The sequence below is a fragment of the Chionomys nivalis genome, chromosome 9 (genome assembly GCF_950005125.1).
Source record: "Chionomys nivalis chromosome 9, mChiNiv1.1, whole genome shotgun sequence".
Lineage (NCBI taxonomy): Eukaryota > Metazoa > Chordata > Mammalia > Rodentia > Cricetidae > Chionomys > Chionomys nivalis.
In genome coordinates, this window is record NC_080094.1 from 43,737,501 (window position 1) to 43,760,903 (window position 23,403).

The window sequence follows — 23,403 nt, forward strand, 5'->3', positions numbered from 1 at the left end:
CAGGGCCAGAGAGACACGGAAGCACTACGTAGGCCAAGGCTGTCCTCTTAAAGACAAAGACTGTGCCATTACAAACCTGAACTCTGCCTCTCAAGCTCACCTTAGTTTGGCCAGGCTGGACAGGAGGGTAAGTACTTGGTGATCATACCCTCTGGGCTAGGCATTATGTAATATCTATATCCTCCAGTCTCAAAAGAGCCCAGTAAAAGCAAGAGCTGCTCACTGTCTACTCTGGGAAAAGGACTAGAGAAGCCAAACATCGGGTAATGCCAGAGAAAGAATAGAACTGAAATCCAAGCCCAGCCTGAGCTCCGCCCACTAGTGTTCCATCATCCAGGGTAGGAAGCCAAAGAGAATGGAGACCAGGAGGGAAAATGTGAAGAGGAGGAGGTAAGGAGGCTAGAGGAGGGCTCCCAGGGTCTTCCTCAGGCCTGGCAGCTGCTTCTGGCTTTCTTGGAGTCCATAGGGAACCGCGTGACCTTCCCTTAGGGTAGCCTGCCTGTGGAGGGGTTACAGAGAGACAGAGTATTCAAAGCTTCCTAGAAACCAGCCACTCCGCTACTCCCAGGCTCTAGTGCCAAGGCCTTAGGCCAGACTGCTGGTGGAAGGCACAAGATGTTATGGGAGCTCTCACCAATATACCTGTGCTTATGTTTCAAGGAGCCTGGGCAGGACGAGGGGCACTGTCAACAGAGTGACACCTCCTGATCTTCAGGCTTGGGCCAAGAGGGATGAGACTGATGGGGACACCTGCTTAGAAGCACATAGCATGAGATCCTAAACTGCCGTGTGGCCAGGTCAGAAGTGGTGGAGCTAACCCAGTGCCGCAAACACCTAAAGACCAAAAGATGGCATGAACTAGGATGGAAAGAATCTCTCCCCTACCCCACAGAGGATGGAGCACTTGAAGGAATCACCATCTCTAGGTTCCCCTAACTCAGCCTCCACCAGCCCGAGCCTAGAGAACATGCTTGACGGAACTGAGCAAGTGAGTGACACACAGCTGAGGCTTCACTGGGCCAGGCGCCTACTACGGTACAGCATCACTGCCAAGAATGCGGCCAAGAGTGCACCGGTTGCCCCGAGCCACTTAACCCAGGATACTGAACTGGCACAAAGCTCTTCTTTCTCTTCTGGGGGCTTCTGGGTGGCTCGTGGCCCAGGGCTTCCTTCCAGGAGGTCAGCACTGGGGCTCTCGTCCACCTGGATCCTAAAGGACGAATACTCATTCTCCTCCGGCCCATGATTGGGTCCTGAGCCGAAGGAGCTGCTGGAGCTGATGGCAAGGTCCAGAGAACAGCCTGAAAACGGCTCATCCACCTGGGACACCAGCACACCTGGTTTGCTCATCTCAGTCGTGGAGCGCAAGCTCCTGAAGCTGCCATCTGGTCCGGGCAGGTTGCCTCCAGTGGTACTTGTGGTTGCTGGAGGCTCTAGGGTCTCCTGGAAACACAAGGAGAGTGGTAGAAGGAGTTCAGGTGACAGGAAGACAAGCTAGGTTGTGTGGTCAGGGCATGAACTTGCATCCCATAATAGCTGAAATCACCCTCTCTTGGGGAGTCAACACACAGCTGGGAAGGAAGTGACCAAGGCAGCCCTCTCCCACTCCATAAGCTGCTGTGAGCGTCACTGCTAGGGAGCCCTTGTTGGGGCCATCTTGTACTATCTGGGCCCGAGAGCAACAAGGCAGCCACAAGATCCAAAGGTTTGTGAACTTGGTTCCTTCAGATAAACAGGGAAAGTGGCTATATGGGTCACTGGGTTGGAGTAGCTGCTCCAAGACAGATGCCTGAGACCACTGTCCAATGAAGAACAGGGCACATAAGCCACCAAGTTCATTCCTCACTACTTCATCTACAAAGTGGTACTGCTCAAAGCCCCAAATGAGTTAATATACATGTCAATGTGGGTGGTCTCATGCCCCACGCTGCTGAAGGTCTATGCTAAGAAGTTCTCATGACTACCATTCCTCCTGCAAACAAGGGGTAAGGGCTGGACGAGGCTTGAACACACCAACACCTTGAAGAACACCTTGAAGAACCAGATCAGAGACAGCACAGAGACTAAAAGGGTCTGAGGGTGGGGCAGAGGATCAGCTGTCTTGGCAAAGTGGACTGAGTCACTATTAGGAGGAAGAAAGACTCACCTTGGCTTTGCTGCTGCTCCTGTTAGGTGGCATTATGTTGGCAGGTGCTTTGGCCACACTAGCAGGCACTTTGGACGGCATTGCGCCAGCATATGCTGAGTTGATGGGTAACTTTGATGGTGTTGTATTGGTGAGCACAGAAGAGGGCACTGCAGCAGTGGGCTTTGAACTGATCGGCAACTTGGAGGATACTTTGGAAGACACAGTAGTTGTTGGTACCAATTTGGTAGAAGGCACTGAGCTGGTAGTTATAGAATTGGTGAGTTCTCCCCCATCAGTGCTGAGACAGGGGGCAGCCTTGGCCTGGTCACCAGCTCCCTTTGCATAAGCCAATTCAGTGGAAGGGGGAGACAAGGAGGTATCAGGAGATGGAACAGATCCCGTGGCCCCAGGCACGTGGCTTGTCCTACGGGTAGTACGTGGAAGGGGCTGGAAGGAGACAGTGGGAGACACAGGTCCATGCTGCGGTATGGGAATGGAGTCAACACCTTCAGGTAAGGAGACAGAAACAGAAACAAACTCAAAGGACTGTTTTGTGTTGAGGGCTAGAGAACGGTCCCCAGGCCCTTGGTTACACTGTCCCTGCTGTATCTGGTCTCCCAATTTCGGCTCATGGGGAAGATTCTTGCCCTCAGTCCTTGACACAGAGCCCTAGTCTGTCCTATCACCAAAATAAAATGGCCTCTACTTTCATTCACACCCAAAAGCTTGATGCGTGTTATAAATTATTCTTTTTTCCTTCCACCCTGGACACCTGCCTCTTGCCCCACTTCTGCCTCTTCTCCCTGAGACATTCCCCTCACTGCTGTCCCCTGCTACCTTCCAGCAGGAGCAGTCCTGAATCAGGGCAGGGGACAGCAGGACGGCCCAATAGAACCACTAACACCAGTCAATCAAACCACAGGTTTATGCCCCCAGGAATAAAGACCCAGTAGTCCCAGGAAGGGAGCCTGATCTGGGGAATCCGGAAGTAGCAGATAGTAACATACATAAAGCTGATGGCATGAGACTCTGCACAGAACTCTCAGGATACACATGCCAAGGATGACGAACATCAGAAGTGATGTCTGCTGTCTCACCCTAAACCTAACAAAATCTGGCACGGGATCACAAACATACTACAAACGAAGTGCCCTCTGCCCCCATGGTTCACAGCAGTATTTCCTGAGAAATGCCTTGTGACAAGCTGACATTACAAAGCACAAATGGTTGACTGAGGGCTGTTTAGGGATGAAAGAAGTCGGGAGCACTAAGATAATTTTCCCCAACCTTTAACTGTTTACACAGCAATTCCAGGGTACCGAGGGCTGACCAGGCACCAGTGACAAACAGAACAGAATCAGGAAAGCAGAGGTGAGCCATTCTAGACTGGAAAGCCAGGGTGGACCGAGGACAGTCCTGGGGGGAGCGCCAGGTTCTGATCCGACTGACGACTCATCTGGAGCTGAAACACTTCAGTGATTTCCTGGGGTCTTGGTTACTTTTCTATGATTATGACAACACCATGACCAAGACAACTTATAAAAGAAATCACTTAATTTGGGGCGCATAGTTCCAGGGGGTTAGAGTCCATGACCATCACAGTGGGGAGCATGGCAGCAGGCAGGCATGGTGTTGGAACAGTAGCTGAGAGCTTACATGTGATCCACAAGCATGAGGGAGAGAGAGGGAGAGAGAAAGTGCTAACCGGGGATGGCATGAGCTTTTGAAACCTCTAAGCCTGCCAGGTGGTGGTGGACACCTTTAATCCCAGTACTCGGGAGGCAGAAGCAGGTTGATCTCTGTGAGTTCAAGGCCAGCCTGGTCTACAAGAGCTAGTTCCAGGACAGGCTCCAAAGCTACAGAAAAACCCTGTCTCGAAAAACAAACAAACTTCTAAGCCCACCTCTTCCTAGTTCTTTCTACATGGTTCCACTAGATAGGGACTAAGTACTCAGATGTATGAGCTTCCAGGAGCCATTCTGATTGTAGCCACCACAGCTGGGAACTAGAGCTCTCCTTGTGCATAGCAGGGTTTCAGAGCTCCCTCATCAGCTAGTCCTATGCTATCCTCCCGTCTTCAGCCCTTTTACCCGAGTAACTCTCTCTCTCACGCGTAGCAATGCGCAGCAACACACCCACACAGCAATCACAGTCCCCAATGATTGTGCCAGTTTATCCGTTCTCAGAATCTGGGCTGACCTTATTTTTTGACCACAAAACACAGCAGGAGTAATGAGGCCAGTTTTGAGCCTATGCCTCACAGCCCTGCCTCTCTTTTATCCAGAGTCTTGCCCTGACGGCATGAGATGGGTTTGCATGCTAGAGGATGAGAGAGGCACCAGTCAACGACGGACAGCAGCAGAGCATGTGTGTATGTCAGGGAATGCACGGGAGGAAGTCAACAAGACCGGAAGACCTACCCAGCTGAGCCATGTGCTAATAAATGACTGCGACTGAAGCTGCTGCTACTCTACTCACACATACACACATGCACATATAAGCACACATGCATGCTCTCTGACGTGCATCTTTATTCCTACCCTGCATCCTGTCCGAGGAAGGCCAAGTGGTAACTGTAACCCTACCCTTCCCTTGGGAGGTCTGAGGATACCACTTTCGATGCATACTTGCTGTGGACGTGCCACCCCGTTCTGGTTCTTGACCATGATGCTCTCTGGAGGGCTGAGGACTAAGAGCTTGTAGGTTAGGTGAGGGCATCAGAGAGTCACCAGCCCCGAAGCTGGCCTGTGGGACTTGCTCTGAGTTCTGCAACAGAGGAAATGGTAATAAAGAAATTGTTTCTCCCAAGAGCTGACAAATATTTATAAAGAACAGCAGATATTTATGGGGCATCTCCTATAGGCCTCAGCTCCTGTTCCCAGGACCCTGGGAACCCTTGCCTTGCTTCTGGTCATAGGTAACCTGCACATACCATGGGGTAACTGATCAATAATATACTTGTCTAATATGTCTTGAGTTCCTAGTGCCTACTTGGTTTTGTTGTTGCTGTTACTGTTTTTGTTTGTTTGTTTCAGATAGGGTCTTTTGTATCTCACCCTAGCCTTGAACTTACTATGTAGCTAAAGATAACTTCTGGTCTACCTGCTTCTCCTCTGCATTAGGTTTATAGTTGTGTGTCATCATGCCCAGTTTAAATGGTGCTGAAAATGAACTCAGGGTTGTGTGTATACTAGGCAAGAACTCCACCAATTGAGAGCTACATCCAGCCTCCCAGGATGACCTCAAATGCTTTAGAAAAACAAAAACTGGGAGGCTGGAGAGATTGCTCAGTGGTTAAGAGCACTGGCTGCTCTTCCTTCCAGAGGTCCTGAGTTTAATTCCCAGCACCCACATGGTGACTCACATCTATCTATAATGAGATCTGGTACCCACTTCTAGCCTGCAGAACGCTGTATACATAATATATAAATAAAATCTTTAAATAAACAAAAAGAGGCTGGGCTATGGTGGCGCACAACTTTAATCCCAGCACTCGGGAGGCAGAGGCAGGCGGATCTCTGTGAGTTTGAGGCCAGGCTGCTGCAAGAGTGTGGTGGCGCAAATGAATGTAGACAGATTATATAGATATATACAGCTTTAATAAGGAAATAAACTTACAGGACCACAGGTTCCCGCGGTGTACCGGAAAAGCGGAGCAAAAGAAAAAGGGCTGCTGGGCTCACGCCCGGCAGATTTATCCGTAAACATTAGCCCGAGGCGAACACGCCCCCAATGGGTGGGGCTATGTCCCTACATCTCCCCCTTTTGTCTAAATAAGATAGAACCAAACCAAATACAACTATATACAATAATAACAAATAATAAATATAACAAACAATATTGAGAACAAAACTTTTGCTAAACATTCTATCTCAAGGAGTCTAAATAACATAGAGAGTAACTACAATTATATAATCTTCAACTCCGTCAAAGATCTGAGAAGGGAATAAATATCACTTAACAATCGAGAGATATCCAAAATGTGCAACAATTGACAGAGACAACTGACTACCTGGGCAATCACCCAAAGTCTCGTTTGCAATGTTGAGTCAACCAACTTTGGCTAAGGCCTAACATAACTGGCATACCATTATTAAAGGCAAGGAACTTTCTTAGGACTATCCTACCCTGTCTTGGCAAGATAAGACAATCCTGTTTCATCCACTTAGGGATATTCTGTATCTTTGTCAGAAGTTGAGGTATGGGCTTTTCTTAACCCAAAGGCCAGTTCTGCCAAGAAGACAAGCTCCCAGTGGAGTGTCTTTGGTGCTCAACGTTCTCTCGGGAGTAGAGTGGTGTTGCCAGGAGTAATTGTGTCTCTTTGGCATAGAAATTTTAGGTTAGATTAAAGGCCATTTTCTACAGCTCTTCGAAGAGGCTGAAGATCATACTATCTATACTAAATATAATCTCTATGTAACTAAAAGACCTGATAAACTTAAAAATAAATATGACAAACATATAATTCTCAATACCTATCTAACTTTGAAGACTAAAAGAATAAACAACTGTGCAATATATGAAGACAATGATCTTCAACTGTAAACAATGTCATAGTATCAGAGGTAGAAATGTACAATGGAGGTGGGTCATCTTTCTATCTGTTGTTTCATTGGTTAAGTAATAAAGAAACTGCCTTGGCCCCTTTAATAGGACAGAAAATTAGGTAGGCGGGGTAAACAGACAGGATGCTGGGAGAAAGAAGCTGAGTCAGGGAGTCGCCATGATTCGCCCACCAGACACAGACGCAGGTTAAGATCTTTCTTGGTAAGCCAGCTCGTGGTACTACACAGAATATTAGAAATGGGTTAGATCAATATGTAAGAGCTAGCCAATAAGAGGATGGAACAAATGGGCCAGGCAGTGATTAAAAGAATACAGTTTCCGTGTAATTATTTCGGGGCATAAGCTAGCCATGTGGGCGGCTGGGTGCCGGGGACGCAGCCCCGCCGTTCCTATTACAACAGAGTGGCGCCCAGCGTGATAATGAACTCCACGTAAAACCTGAGAGGGCTTAAAAAGGAGAGAGAGACAATTCAAGACAGTTTTTTGCTGTTTGTGGGTTGCGTGCCACAAAGAAATTGTCCTGACTCAGCAACAGGAAAAAACTGGCTGTTTTAAAATGCCGGCTTTCTGGGCTGTGCCGCCATCGCGATCTCTGTCTGGCTCCTGCAGGATACAGAGTCTTTGAATGGAGCATTTGGAATAAAGTGCTACGATTTGTTTGATGGCAATGTGGACTGCTGTGTGCCTGGAACTGTGTGTGGCTCAGGGGCACCTAATGGCTCTGAGGACGGAGGGCTCAGCTCCGCCATGCTGAACTGTGTTGGTCTCAGGCAGGAACTACCGTAATTACCATAATAACAGCGCAGTTAAGGTTTGAACTGAGCAGGACACAGGCGGTACCGTATTATCTGTACATGGTGCAACTTAATTTTTTAAAAAATGCTTAACATTTTAAGAAATGCTCCTGGATAGTAAAAAAAATTACAGATTCACAATAAAACAGATTCAGACATAAAAGACCTCTATGGGTCACAGTGTTGGATGAATGTACGTAGGCTTGAGAGAGATAAAAAATATATATAGAGAGAGAATAAAATTAATGCCCTTAAAAAAGGGGGGTAAAGTCTTTAAAGAGACAGAGTACAGATAGTTATAGATTAAAAGAAATAAAGAAAAATAAGCCACGTAAAAATGGAAAATTCACAGAGAGTCTGGATTCTTTGTATTATTGTGTTTTCTTTAAAATTTTTGACTGTAAAGGAGCTAAGTACAGAGAGACATTTTATTATATGGGCTGCCAAGCTAAACCAGAATGGATATAAGGGTATTATGATTTCAGAATATGGGTCTAAGTATATGATGCTTTGGAGAGGGTCTTCTTTTGTTTTCACAGAGGATGAGACTCTGTGGATTGTGTCTATCCCAATATGGTATGATAGACCATGCCCTCCTGAAAGGTTGCTGTGAACACCTTCGGAAAATTACTTCACTCAACTGCCGACTGAGATGACCCTGACACACAGGTTACACCATGAAAGATCTAAATACAGCGCCCCCATTCAGCAGGAAGCAGTTTGGAGAGAAGAACTGCGCCCATGTTCCCAAATATGGTTTATAAATGTTCTTTTACATTTAAAGGGGAAATGATATAGATATGAATAATTTGCATTGGTATGGATTTTAAGGTTAATTTTGTTATATGTATATGTATTTCTGTTCTTAAGGTATTGTGATTATGTAGTTCATTTAAAAATGTAATGTAAATATAGGTTGTTAATGGATAATCATCGATAATTGTCAAGCTTTTAGTCATGTTAGTTAGATTTTCTAGATGTGCATAGATATATTTCAGCTAGATAGGCATTCTTCATATCTTTCAAAGACTGCAGAATATGGCATTTAATGTTTTAATAACTTAGGGCTTTTCATGATAATGAGACACGTCTGCTCCTGGCAGCACCAATCTACTTCAAGAGGAAGATGGGCATTGAAGAGGCTCCTTATGGAGTTTGATAGCCATTTGGACAAGAAACTGCTCTTGCATGGACTGATGCATAAACTGGACACAAAGAACTCGCAGAAAAAGGACTGCTGAACTTGCCTAAAGGTGAGATGGTCTTTCGGGGTTCCTAACTCCGAACTCCGAAAGAGTCTGCGAGACATTCTGCAGGACACAGCAGAAAGTGACTGAACTGTCTTTGGAATTTTCCTGCTTCATGGAAATGTCTGCTGGATACTATGGGCCTGAAGGCTGAAGATGGATGCCCCAACGGTACAGAGGAACTTTGAGTGACTGTCCAGGCAGTGAAATGTCTCTGTCATTTCTAGAGCTTTGGATCTCTTGTTTGCTTAGGTAATATTATATCCTTCTGGAGTCTTTGATGGAGTTGAAGAATGGTTAGTTATAGTTATAGTTTTCCTTAGTTATGATAAAAGATAAAATAGATATAAATATTGTAACTGTAATTCTTGCTTGATAACTGTTTTGCTATATGTAATCTTACTATGTTAAAATGAAAGCCTTTTTTTTGTTTAAACAGAAAAAGGGGAAATGATGGAGGAAGGTCATTGGTTAAATAATAAAGAAACTGCCTAGGCCCATTTATAGGCCAGCCCTTAAGTGGGTGGAGTAAACAGACAGGATGCTGGGAGAAAGGAGCCGAGTGAGGAGTCGCCATGATTCTCCCACTCCAGACAGACGCAGGTTAAGATCTTTCCTGGTAAGCCAGCTCGTGGTACTACACAGAATATTAGAAATGGGTTAGATCAATATGTAAGAGCTAGCCAATAAGAGGCTGGAACTAATGGGCTAGGCAGTGATTAAAAGAATACAGTTTCCGTGTAATTATTTCGGGGCATAAGCTAGCCATGTGGGCGGCCGGGTGCTGGGGACGCAGCCCTGCAGCTCTTATTACAACACAAGAGCGAGTTCCAGGACAGGCTCCAAAGCTACAGAGAAGGGGGAGGGAAATGGGAAACAGGGAGCAGATGGAAATCTTAATTAAAAAAGAATAAAAATAAAGAAAGAAAGAAAGAAAGAAAGAAAGAAAGAAAGAAAGAAAAAAAAGAAATTCTAGACAAAAAAAAAAAAAAAAAACAAACCAAAGCTACAGAGAAACCCTGTCTCGAAAAACAAAAAAACAACAAGCAAACAAAAAGCAGCAAGCTTGAAGTGGACTGTGAGAACCTACCTCTCCTGGGGACCTTGGTGGCTGGGTGTCCTGGACAGGCCTGGGGTAGCTTGGTTTCTCTTGGTAGCCATTGTCAGGAATGCTGTGGCCTGGAGCATAGGCAGAAGGTCCTGCAGCTGTGGCAGGAATTGCTGGTGACTCCAGTGGCGCTAGGGAGCGGAGTGAAGTCCCTAAAGAACAAAGACATAGTGATGTCCAGAAAGAATCACAAGTGTCCTAGTTATTACCAGACCTGGAAGCTCTGGGGCGTCTTGTCTCCCTTAAATAACTCCGAAAACTGACCTGATGTGGGGTGAAAGCATCACTGAGGAGGGGTGGGGGAAGAGCAGCTGGAGAAGACAGGAAAGGTGGCGAGAGAGATGGGGGGCATGAGCCCAGCCACGCTGCCAGTGGTCACTCCTCTCTGTCCCAAGGCTTTCCCTCACAGCTGTCATCCTCAACTGACCCTTGCCACAGCCCATCTATGACCCCACCACAGTCATCTCTATTTGAGAGAGCACTGTTGACTTCCACAGATGAAGACACCAACTTGGAAAGAAGGGAGCAAAAGGGAAAGAAAAGCAAACACGTGTGTTCAAGATTGGCTTGACTTTTTTTTCTGGATCTTCTCTTCGGGGACAACTACCAACACTGCCTCCCCCCACCCCCCGCCCCGCCACATGACTTGGCAGGAACATTAAGAGGAATTAAGGAACAACTGTGCAGCTGGGTGTTGGGCTTAGAAACCAGGATGTTCTCAGAGAAACCTTGGGGAGGGAAAGAGAAATGAAGAGTGGGGTGAACGATTGGGTGTAGACTCTGTACTCTCCATTGTAAAGAAAGGAGACAGGAGAGAAAATGAGGACCAAGTAGGGAGGCAAACATCAGAGCTACAAAACTGACAGCAGGTGCCTTGGGCCGGGCATAGGGGAGTCATGAAACCCCAGCTAACACTCAAGGCATCACCCTGGGGTGTCTATCCACTGCAGCCACACATGAGGAATGTGGCCATCAGCCCCACTGTGACAGACTAAGAAATTAAGGGATATGGGCAAAGGGACACACAGCTAGTGAGTGGCTCAGCTGGATTAAACTCAGGTATATCCTATGATGGAGAGCGATGGAGACAGAAAGGCAGGAGGTACAAGGTGAAGGAAGAGGGAGATAGGGCCCAGGAAGGAGGCAAGGGCAAGATGCTCACCAGGAGGCAGGTAGCTCTGATACACTCGAGTCACTTGCTCAGCCAGCCCAGGCAGCTCACAAAGTCTCAGGGCCCGGATGAAGACCTCTACCCAGCCAACTCGACGCTGGAGCTTATGGAAGAGGTCCCAGAGTGTGTCCCGGTTCCCTAGTTGCTTGTAGGAAGCCCGCAGTTGATCCTGGAAGACAGCACAGCCGCCCTGCTCAGGCCAGGTGGCCTAGCCTTTTCTCCACTCAGACAAGAGCTACTGCAAAGGGGATACTAAGAAAGCCACAAGAGGAAGGCAGCTACCTGAAACTGGGTGAGAGTCAGGACAAGGTCAGGGTGGTAGCCCACATATGGAATGAGGAAGCACAATCAACAATCAAGGCAGCTGCCAGGAAAAGGCGAAGGCCATGTTTAGGTTTGCAGGCGCTGTCCCATTAAACGCTATGATCATCCCTACTTTACGGATGAAGAGGCAGAGGCTTAGCAGAAGCAAAGCAGCAAAGGGGGCAAAGCTTGAATGAGGCAGCTCCTCAAGCAAAGGGAAGAGTGAGTGAGTTGAGAAGGCAAAGGGGCCCAGCAACAATGGGATGAAAGGGGACAGAGAAGAAGAGGGAGGGGACCAAGAATGGGAAGCCAGGCAGGCAAGAGCAGAAATACAACAGCAGCTGTAGGTTTTCTGTTTTAATTATTCAGGGGGATTCCCACTTGAAAACGATCAATCAGCTTGTTAGTCTCAACACTGGGGAGGTCGACGGAGGATATTATGGGGTTTGATACCAGAATGGGCTATGTAGGAAGACCTTGTTTGAAGAAAGAGAAAGGAAGGAGGAAAGAAGGCAGGAAGGGAGAGGAGGAGGAAGAAAACTTGGTAGAGGATTAGGAGGAAGTGAAGAAGAGAGAAACAAGTGACAAATCACAAGAAATATTTACTACACACTAGATGGCAGGGTGAGGCCAGTAGTCTCCGGAGTGCCCAGCCCTGCACTGTAACACTGTCCGCACAGGAGACTGCACAGAAAACAACAGCACTCTGGAGACCCCTACAGCACACAGGCAGCTTCTGGGAGCACAGGAACCTGCGCCATCTGAGAAGAGCCCAAATATAAACCACTTCACTGGCTGGTGAGAGCAGGAGCCCGCAGGAAGTCGTGGTGGTGGGGTCCTCAGAACTGACACTCCAGACTCTATCCCAAGATAAGATCCTAGGAGAGGGGGCTGGAGAGATGGCTCAGCGGTTAAGAGCATGGCCTGCTCTTCCAAAGGTCCTGAGTTCAATTCCCAGCAACCACATGGTGGCTCACAGCCATCTGTAATGAGGTCTGGTGCCCTCTTCTGGCCTGCAGGTATACACACAGAACATTGTATACGTAATAAAATATATATATATCCTAGGAGAGAACGAATCAGAACCAAGTAGGACCAAGATCCAAGGACAGGCAAAGAGAAGGTTTTGAAAAATTAGGGAGCCAGAGCCTGGAAACCTGCCGATCTGGGGTCAAGTTCTTGAGTGCAACATAAAAACAAAAGGAAATCAACCATGTTAGGAAAGCCACCGTTAATACACTTGATCTGAAAGTCAATAAAGCAGGGCAGGCAGCAGCCTCAGAGGCCTTGGTCTAGGAGAAGGGTTGGGAGAGGCTGAACTTGGATGGGACGGCCCTGTGCTCAGAGCACTGGCCAGCTGCAGCTTCCCTGGCTCACCTGGTCACTGGGTGTGAGGCAGGATAGGTAAGGCAGGATCTCCAAAACGTCAACACAGCAAAACTTGCTGTGGTTGTCCCGGATATACTTATAGGTCTTCTCTTCAGCAAATGTCATGGCTGCTCAGCTTCTGGAGTGGACTCTGGCCCTGGGAAGGATGGGATGGACTGAGAGAGATGGACTGGAAGAAAGATCACACAGGGCAACAAGTTGACAGAGGGTCGGAGGAAGGCAATCTTTCTCAGCTTTCAAGAATCTTTGCTTTTTTATTTTTAACTTCCTCACTTCTTTTTTTTAAAGATTTCCTTTATTAATTTAAAAAAAATTATGTGTATGTGTGTGGGTATGAGTATGGATATGTACATAAGGGAAGGGACCTGGGGAGACCAGAAGAGGGCATTGGAACCCCTGGAGCTAGAGTGACAGACAGTCGTATAAGCTGCCAGATGTGGGTGCCAGGATCTGAACTCTGGTCCTCTGAACAGCAGTGCACTCTCCTAAGTGCTGAGCCACCTCTCCAGCCCCAAGATTTATTTATATTTTATGTGCATGGGTGTTTTGCCTGCATGTACGTCTATGCACCACATGCCTTCAGAGGCCAGCAGATGGCATCCCATCCTCTGGAACTGAGTTACAAATGGTCGTGAAATGCAATCTGGCTGCTGGGACTCAAATCCAGACCTCTGGAAGAGCAGCAGTGTTCTTAACCACTGAGCCTTCTCTCCAGTCCCCTTAAGCTTATATTTTTTAAATGAGCCACTTTTAAATTCTTATTCACTTACTATTGTACGTGTATTGTGGGTGTGTGAATGTGTGCACATAGTCACAAGCACACACACGAAAACGAGGACAGTTTCTGAGTTGATTCTCTCCTTCCATTTTGGGTTCATCAGGCTAACACAGCAAGCACTTTTACCGGCTGAGCCATTTCACTGACCCTAAATGTAAACCTTTTTTATTCCCCGAGATAGGGTTTTTTTTGTAGCTTTGGAGCCTGTCCTGGAATTAGCTCTTGTAGACTAGACTGGATTCGAACTCACAGAGATCCTCCTGCCTCTGCTCCTGCCACCACTGCTGGGCCCTAAGTGTAAACATTTAAAGTGCCTTAAATGCAAGCAAGCATTACTTATGCAGCATCCTCCCCATCAGGGCTAAGAAAGCAAGGTCTATGTGCCCTCCACATGCATCCAATCTATGTGCTATGGAGTGGAAGCGGTCACAGGTCAGTTTGCACATCTCCAGACGACAAGTCCAGAAAGTATTCTGATTACGAAGGAAGTGAAATGAGACAATGGGCCAGAACTCCAGGAGGAAATGCCCTGCTTGAACTGAGTGCTCAAGGAAGGCCCTCTGATTGGTAGCATCTACACTGTGCGGTCCTTCACTGTGAAAAGAGTTCTGAGCAGAAGGCAAAGCAGATGCAAACGTTTAAGATGTGTGTTTCTCCACTGATGACAGCTTATGCTGGAGAGGTTGTGGGGAAAAGGGAACACTTCTGCATTGCTGGTGGGAATGCAAACTGGTACAACCCCTTTGAATGTCAGTGTGGCGATTTTTCAGAAAATTAGGAAACAACCTTCCTCAAGATCCAGTAATACCACTTTTGGGTATATATCCAAAGACGCTCAATTGTGCCACAAGGACATGTGCTCAACTATGTTCATAGCAGCTTCGTTTATCATAGCCAGAACCTGGAAACAACCTAAATGCCCCTCGACCTTAGATAAGGAAAATGTGGTACATTTACACAATGGAGTATTACACAGCAGAAAAAAATAATGACATCTTGAATTTTGCAGGAAAATGAATGGAGCTAGAAAACATTATTTTGAGTGAGGTAACCCAGACACAGAAAGACAATTATCACATGTACTCACTCATAGGTGGTTTTTAAACATAAAGCAGCCAGCCTACAAATCACAATTCCAGAGAACTTAGACAACAATGCAGACACTAAAAGAGACTTACATAGATCTAATCTATATGGGAAGTAGAAATTAGAAAAAGACATGATCTCCTGAGTAAATTGGGAGCATGGGGACCTTGAGGGAGAATTGAAGGGGGGGAGGGGAGAGGCAGGGAGGGGAGCAGAGAAAAATGTAGAGCTCAATAAATATCAATAAAAAAAATGTGTATTTCTCCTCAAACACCCCAGATTCTAAGCACTAGGAGTGTCTGAAGAGAAAGGTGGTGAGAGAAGTGGTTTGGAATGCTAAGAGGGGCGGAAGTCAAGGTCAAAGAGGAGGCTAGCAGGTAAGGGGTTGTGGGAAGGACTTTTGAGTTTTACTTGGTGTGAAAGAAGGAATCACGGGAAAGTGGAAGCTCAACTTGCATCACAGAACTCTAAGGCCTTTGGAAAGCCAGGGATGGAAGGAGAATGACAAGAGACCAAAGTGGGGGGGGATGGGTGTGGCCAGGATGGCAATCACAGAAGTGGGGCTGGGCAGCTATGTTCCTGGTGCTTTGTGTACACGGGGAGGTGGGGGAAAAGAACGAAACTTTGTTTCTTGGAAGCTGGGGCAGGGGAGGTGCCAGCCTACACTAGGGAAGTCAGGGGGAAGTTACAGAAAGACAGCAGCACTTCAGAGCTCCATTGTGACAAGGTCAACTTGTTGCTGGATTCCAAGAGTATTGTTCAAAACAGAAGAAGGGGGAGAAGGGAGAACCAGGTGCTCTTTATTGAGTATGGGGCCTCTGGGAGACAGCGTAGCTGCTCCAGGTGCAGGCCCTGGCCACACGTGAGAGGAAATACCAGTTTTGCCTAGTGACCCACGACTCACGATATCACCGGCACTGCTAACTACCAAATGCTACATTCCTTTGGAGAGCCACAGATGGAAGGTTAGGAGATCAGGGAGGTAAGATTAGGGTCTGTTGAGCCTCCGGGAGATGAAGAGTTCTGGGGCAGACAGGCTGGTGAAGCCTTGGCCCCTCCTTTCCCAGATCACCTAGAAAGATATGACGAGGGACTCAAACTAGCAATTTTCTGCAGTCCAGCCACAAGCCTGAAGGCACAGATGGGGGGCATGTAGCCCCACCAAAAGCAGAGGAGTCTCTCATTTGTTCTCTCTTGAAGGTTCGCTGTTACCAGGAGCAGCCTACGGTTCTTTCAGCTAGTCCTCTGACACAATCACAAGCAAGAAGGAAGTGATACTATACTGACCCTGTGGGATTTGAACCCAGACTTTTTGCCGTGGACTAACAGAGCAGAGAGGCCCCGAAGGAGAGTCACAAAGTCCATTTTTATGTCAAGGTCATTGCCTGGGGACGCGTCTACAGGGTGAGAAGATGCGGCATTTAGGCTCTCTGAAGCATAAATCTCTCAGACACGGCTGGTGCTAATGCAACCCTCGCTGACATTCACCTTTCAGAGATCAAGGCCGAACGCCCTTCAGGTTTTGGAAGCTTGACGGTATCCAGAGAACATTTTTTTCTTTCGTTTTCATCCTTTTCCTCAAACTTCTTTCCCATCTCAGAGAAAAGGAGATGGCAGGGGTATCCTGGACACAGCAAAGCTTCCGACCTGACTTCCACGGAGTTTCCGACTGGGTCACGGAAAGAAATATCCACACTCCCGAGGGACACGTCTCCTGGCCTCAAACTAGATTCCCGGCGGGGCCCAGGTCTCCAAGCGCAGGGAGCCTGTTTTGAACAGGTGTCACTGCCCACAACTGTCCAGACCCGGGATCAGACCGTACTCCGGGCTGGCAGGCCTACTCCCTGGTGCGACTGCCACAGGTCGTTGCGCGCAGCCAGGCCTCGTTGGAGTCATCAGGGCCAGGGAGAGGCAGGAGGCACGCCGAGGTTCCTCCTATCCAGCCCGGGCAAACGCTCTGCACCACCTACCTGCTCACTAAAGGTGCCGGATGCGGCTCGAGGAACTCCCAGGGTCCCGAATCCGCGTGGGGCGGGACGCGCTCTCCCATAATCCCGTCGGGAGCCTCCCCGACCCCGCGTGCCCAGGCCCGGGGCGCTCCTGCGGACTCCGCGCCGCACTGGGCTCTGGCCAAGGCCCCCTCCCTGAAGGGCAATGGTGAGCACTGAGCCGTGAGAACCCACTCCCGGGCTGCGAACTTACCGAGAGGAAACCAGACTAGTCAACAGGTTGACCCGCGTACGACCGTGCAGAACCCTCCCAGATCAAGAGGGCGGGGCGGGGAGAGCCGCGCGGCCATTGGCCAGGGCGCGGGGAGGAGCTAGGGAGGGGTGGGGCCGGAAACTCTGCCATTGGCTGGGCAGGGTCTGGACAGGATGGAAGTAAGGTTGTTGATTGGGCAGGAAGGTCCAGAGCTAAGGAGGGCCAGCCCGGTCGTGGGGGCCTTTGGATGCGCCCCTGGTTCATGAGCCGCTGCTCTAGCTGCTAGTTCTTGCTTGGGGGCCGTTCTGGTTCCCTGCAGAGGCATGAACGAGCAGATTATTCTCTTCTTGCTTGGTCTAGAGCAGTTTCCACGGGAAGTCCAGAAGCCCAGAAAACTGGCGTTCTTGGATTCTGTCCCACCTCCTCAAGCAAAGCAGCTCTCCTTTTTAGTCAGATGCTGGAGGAGTGAGGGTTACCAGTGCCTGGCACGCAGTGCTCCGCAAAGGTGCGCTGTCACGCAGATGTCACAGGGGCGTGAGTGCCTAGCCAGGCGACACGAGCAGGGACCGTGGGAATATGATGCAGTAAAAGACTTTGAGCTATGAACCCATGTCTGGCGCCTTACAAACGCTTTTGACTCCAGCACCAGGTGACCCGACACCTCTGGCCTCCTCTGGCACCTGTACTCACTGCACACCTACCCAGGTAATTAAAGCTAAGATTAAAATCTTTTTAAAAACTACATCCATTAGAAAAGACTCTAGTATCTTTATTCTTAATAAGCAAATTATGAAACCAATTCATATGTGCATCCGTAAAATGAATGGGCAGACTGTGACCAGTACACAGCCGTGAGAGGTCACAGCTTCTCGATGCACATAACGGGGGTAGGCTCTCACATAGTGGAATGGGTGGCGTGACTAAATGGTGCTCAGCTAACAGACAAAATAAGGCATGCGTTCTGCTTCCAGTCACATGTTTCAACAAGAAGTAAAAACTAATGTCCTTCAACAGAAGTCATATTAGTTACCGCGACACGCCTGGAGGATAGAAATGCCCTGTAGTTTTGGCTGTGAGTGCTGAGTGCACAGCTTGAGCATACGTGAAAATGTATCAGTGGGGCTGGTGAGATGGCTCAGCAGGTAAAGGCACTTGCTACCAAGCTTGAGAATCTGAGGGAAGGAGAATTAGTTCCCAAAGCATTGGCATCTATCGCCCCCATAAATGTAAAACATGAAAATTTTTGAAAACTGCATCAATGGCATACTTAATGTTACACTTTCCTGTCTAGCACAGATTCGAAAGAGAAGCCTGAGGGATTCCGTGGGAAATCACTACTGCTGCCAAACAGAATTAGTTATGTGACAAAGATTCTAGAACTCTGAGATTTTATTACTGCTTGGCTTATTTAGGGTTCCCATTGCTATGAAGAGACACCACGGCAGTTTACTTGAGGGCTGGCTCACAGTTCAGAGGTTTAGTTCATTAGCCTCACGGTGGGAAGGATGGCAGAGTGCACGCAAACATGGTGCTGCAGGAAGGCTGAACTCTTTCTACATCTGGATCCTCAGGCAGCAGGCAGGGAGAGTGAGGCACTGGGCCTAGGTTGAGCTCCTGAAACCCGAAGTCACCCCTGGTGACACACTTCCTCCAATAAGGCCACACCTCCTAATAGTGCCACTCCCTGGTGAGCCTATGGGGGCCATTTTCATTCAGACCACCACACAGTTGTTGGTAGTTGTGTAGATAGTTCACAACTTTCAGCATATACAAATCACACTTAAGTTTGACCCCGGGACCAATGTAGTGTAAGAACTCCTGAAAGCTTTCTTCTGATCTCCACAACTGTCTGTCCCCTTGACTACAAAATAAATTTGAAAATGTAAAAAGCAATTTTTTAAAAAGTGAGTATTGGTGATTCAGTCTTGCTGCAAACAACCAAGACCTCTGGGGTGATATTTTGTTTGTGCTCTAACAAATAAAGCTTACCCAAAGATCAGAGGGCAGAGCTGGTCACTAGGATAGGCAGTGGTGGCGCACATCTTTACTCCCAGAATTTGAGAGATGGAAGCAGGAAGATCAGGAGTCCAAGGCCACACTGGTTTACAGAGGTTTAACCAGTCTAAAAGAGAAATAGAGCTCACACCTTTGATCCCAGCACTTGGGATCTCATGCCTTTAATATTAGCACTAGGGAGGTGGAGAAAGGAAGTAATATGGCTGGACAGAGAGGAGACAGAAGCTCAGCCCCTTTGGTCTGAGAATTTGGTAGAGGTAAGAAGTCTCTCTAGTGGCTTGCTCTTTTGTTTCTCTGATCTTTCAGCATTTACCCCGATATCTGGTTCCAGGTTTTTATTATTAAGAACAATTAGAATTCACCATACAGAGCCTTTACTTAATTCTTGCAAAAAGAGCATCAGGCCTGTGAGAACTGGCTTCTAATTGTGGTTATAGTTAGCCCTGTCCTTTCTGGACTTTGAAGGGTATTGGAACAATCCAGCTTCGTGGCCTGTCTGGTTCCCAATCACCTGTCAACAGCTCTTAAAAATGCCTTTGGCATTCTGAGCCCCTCTGGCCACATTCCAAAGTGAACTTCATCTGGGTATAGATAAAGAACATTTCTCTCTTAGAAAATTCTACTGGAAAGCACTGGTATGCAGAATAACTTCAAAAATGTTGAGGTCATGTGATACAGTCTATGACCCCAGCACTTAGGAGACTGAGGTAGAGGCAAGGACTTTTGAAGTTTGAAGTCAATTTGGCTACATAGCAAGACCTTGTCTCAAAAAATAAAGTGGGAAGGCCTGGAGAGATGGCTCAGTGGGATGGCTCAGTGGTTAAGAGCATTGCCTGCTCTTCCAAAGGTCCTGAGTTCAATTCCCAGGAACCACATGGTGGCTCACAATCATCTGTAATGAGGTCTGGTGTCCTCTTCTGACCTACAGACATACACACAGACAGAATATTGTATACATAATAAATAAATAAATAAATATTAAAAAATAAATAAATAAAGTAGGAAAAGCCGGGCGGTGGTGGCACACGCCTTTAATCCCAGCACTCGGGAGGCAGAGGCAGGCGGATCTCTGTGAGTTGGAGGCCAGCCTGGTCTACAGAGCTAGTTCCAGGACAGGCTCCAAAGCTACAGAGAAACCCTGTCTTGAAAAACCAAAAAAAAAAAAAAAAGTGGGGGTGGGGATGGGGGATAATGTGAAGGTCATGAAAGTTAGGGAAAGATCAGAGAACTATCCCAGACTAAAGGAGACCAGAGTAGTATAATAACTGAATGCAAGGTGCCATCCTAGGCCGGGTCCCGAGACAGAAAGGACAGTAGTGGGGCAAAGGTGAGATCTTCACTAAGCTCTATCATGTTTTACTCTTCTGTGCTGACTGATGCCCTGCAGCTGGACAAGAGGCACTTGTGTTACTTGGAAACTGTAAATCTGAAATTCTTTCAAAATTATAAAGTAAGATAAAATGAACTGGTTATTCGCATTACTCTGTCTTATTGCTTGTTATATCCCCTGTTCCATAGCCACAATTCATTGCTGTCCAGATCAGGGCTCCAAGGACACTGTGTCCACTGTGATGGCTCAGCAGTAAGAACTCATGTTTTCCCAAGAGAGCAGGGGTTAGGCCCAGAGACAGTGACACAGGGCATCAAAAAGGGCAGCATCCACATCCTTCAGCCTTGCAGGAACTCTTCTAGACCAAAAGGAAAATTATCCCTGCCTTTACAACTTCATACCAAATAATGTTTTCATTTAAATGGTGACTTCATTTATTTATTTATTTATTTATTGGTTTTTCGAGGCAGGGTTTTTCTGTGTAGCCCTGGCTGTCCTGGAAATTCGTTCTGTAGACCAGGCTGGCCTCAAACTCACAGAGATCTCCCTGTCTCTGCCTCTCGAGTGTTGGCATTAGAGGCGTGTGCCACCACTGTTTGGCTTATTTACTATTGTTTTTTAAACACAGTGTGGCCCAGGTATGAGCTGTGGTGGAAAAGCATGGCCCTTGGATGGTAATTTAAATTCTTTTTTATTACATTTTTATTGATATTTATTGAGCTCTATATTTTTCTTTGCTCCCCTCCCTGCCTCTCCCCTCCCCCCTTCAATTCTCCCCCATGCTCCCAATTTACTCAGGAGATCTTGTCTTTTTCTAATTTCTATTTCCCATGTAGATTAGATCTATGTAAGTCTCTCTTAGTGTCTGCATTGTTGTCTAAGTTCTCTGGGATTGTGATTTGTAGGCTGGCTTTCTTTGCTTTATGTTTAAAAACCACCTATGAAGCCGGGCGGTGGTGGCGCACGCCTTTAATCCCAGCACTCGGGAGGCAGAGGCAGGTGGATCTCTGTGAGTTCGAGACCAGCCTGGTCTACAAGAGCTAGTTCCAGGACAGGCTCCAAAGCCACAGAGAAACCCTGTCTCGAAAAACCAAAAAAAAAAAAAAAACACCTATGAGTGAGTACATGTGATAATTGTCTTTCTGTGTCTGGGTTACCTCACTCAAAATAATGTTTTCTAGCTCCATCCATTTTCTTGCAAAATTCAAGCTGTCGTTATTTTTTTCTGCTGGGTAGTACTCCATTGTGTAAATGTACCACATTTTTCTTATCCATTCTTTGATCGAGGGCCATTCAGGTTGTTTCCAGGTTCTGGCTATGACAAACAAAGCTGCTATGAACATAGTTGAGCACATGTCCTTGTGACATGACTGAGCATCCTTTGAATATATACCCAAAAGTGGTACTACTGGATCTCTTTTTTTTTTTTTTTTTTTTTTTTTTTTTGGTTTTTCGAGACAGGGTTTCTCTGTAGCTACGGAGCCTGTCCTGGAACTAGCTCTTGTAGACCAGGCTGGCCTCAAATTCACAAAGATTCGCCTGTCTCTGCCTCCCAAGTGCTGGGATTAAAGGCATGCGCCACCACCGCCCGGGGCCGGTACTACTGGATCTTGAGGAAGGTTATTTTCTAATTTTCTGAGAAATCGCCACACCGACATCCAAAGGGGTTGTACCAGCTTGCACTCCCACCAGCAGTGCAGAAGGGTTTCCTTTTCCCCACAACCTCTCCAGCATAAGTTGTCAGGTAATTTAAATTCTAACACCTCAATACAGCTAGATCTGTTTTATAGTTAAAAGGCAAATGGGGAGACATTCCTTATGCCCAGGTTTCCTTCTCCTTTAAGGGACAACACCACCTTCTACAAAGGCTACAAACTGGATCACAATTCAGAACGGTTATTCCTATGGACAAGTCTGCCTTAGCACTTATATACTTGATATCAATTCAAAGTTCATGGGGGGGGGGCGCTAGAGCAATGGCTCAGTGGTAAAGAGTATACTGACTGCTCTTCTAGAAAACCTAAGTTCAATTCCCAGCACCCACATGGTTTATCATAACCGTCGGTGACGGCGACTCTAGTTCCAGGGGGTCCCATACTCTCTTCTGACCTCTGTGGGTACCAGGCACACAAGTAGTATACAGATATACATGCAGGTATCTACCTACACTCATAAAATAAAAATTAACATCTTTTCTTATAGTCTGTGAGGAATGAAGCTAAATAAACCAGGTCTTATAGTACAGAGATTATTAGAGGATTTTAAACTTTAAAATGTTAGATAAGTTTTTAAAAAAATTCCCCTTCTGGTGGGTGGTAACCTTTCCTTCTTCCTAAATGCTTACCCGTCACTTATAGAGCACAGGTTCAGGTGACCTCAAAACAGCTGCCTCACCACAAGAGCCACCCCAGCTTGATGACCTCACGGAAGCTGCATTGTGGAGCCCCCCTCAACCCCCTTCCACTTCTTATATTCCAAGATCACTTGTGGTTGGGGGATGGCAAGAGGGGTAATGGTTGTAGCCCAACCCCCACCCCCTGCCTGCCCATCATCCAGCTAGCTCCATTATCTTTAACACAGACCTGACTTCTTCTGTTTCGTTCTGCTCAATTAGCTTCAGGGTTAAGTGGGTGAAGGTAAGCTCTCCTCCAAGATGCTGATCATATTATGCAAAGAACCTTTCCCTGGTCATGCCTCTCCCAGGTTCCAGCTTCCTGTCATGGGGCCATACATGCTCTCAGTCCCCTTGCTACCTGTTGGTCTAGAGCCCTTCCCTCAGTGTCAGGTGTTCGACTCAGGAAATAGAAGTTACTCTGGATGTTTCATGATGGAAAGGCTTGGCTGCCTGAAACATAATTTACTTTCAGTGAATCACATCAATCAATTAATGTATGTGAGTGTGTGTGTGTGTCACGAATGCACTCCACAGCACATGTGTGGAACTCAGAGGATAACCTCAGGTATCATCTTCACCTTCTACCTTGTTTGGTGGTAGGGCCTCTCTTTGCAGCTGTAAGCTCCAGGCTATCTGGAATGAGCAGGGCAGAAGTAGCAAACACCTTTGATCCCAGCAGAGGCAGAGGCAGATGAATCTCTGTGTGTTCAAGGCCAGCCTGGTCTATAGATGGAGTTCCAGGACAGCCAAGGCTATCCAAAGAAACCTTGTCTCCAAAAAAAAAAAAAACAAAACCTGGAATGTTCCAAATCCTAAAAAACTCCTCCCCCCACTTTAAAAAAAAGGAAGAGGGGGTCTCACATAGCCCAGGCGATTTTGTTGGGTTTTTT

General features: G+C 47.1%; 1 protein-coding gene across 5 annotated transcripts in view; it reads right to left on the reverse strand.

Annotated features, from left to right (window-relative positions):
• Mavs (mitochondrial antiviral signaling protein) overlaps positions 1–16,827 on the reverse strand; it is a 16,933-nt gene extending 106 nt beyond the window's left edge. The window contains exons 1-7 of one of the 5 annotated variants that reach the window (XM_057781832.1): positions 16,773–16,827; positions 12,695–12,842; positions 11,006–11,183; positions 9,826–9,995; positions 4,669–4,894; positions 2,147–2,634; positions 1–1,443 (exon numbers count right to left, since the gene is read on the reverse strand). The exon at positions 1–1,443 is cut by the window's left edge and continues 106 nt beyond it. In XM_057781832.1, the coding sequence (XP_057637815.1) occupies positions 1,012–1,443; positions 2,147–2,634; positions 4,669–4,894; positions 9,826–9,995; positions 11,006–11,183; positions 12,695–12,811 (1,611 nt within the window). In that variant the 5' untranslated portion in view covers positions 12,812–12,842; positions 16,773–16,827 and the 3' untranslated portion in view covers positions 1–1,011. The other 4 variants (XM_057781831.1, XM_057781833.1, XM_057781834.1 and 1 more) reach the window with 4 other exon arrangements.
• Positions 16,828–23,403: the final 6,576 nt, after the last annotated feature.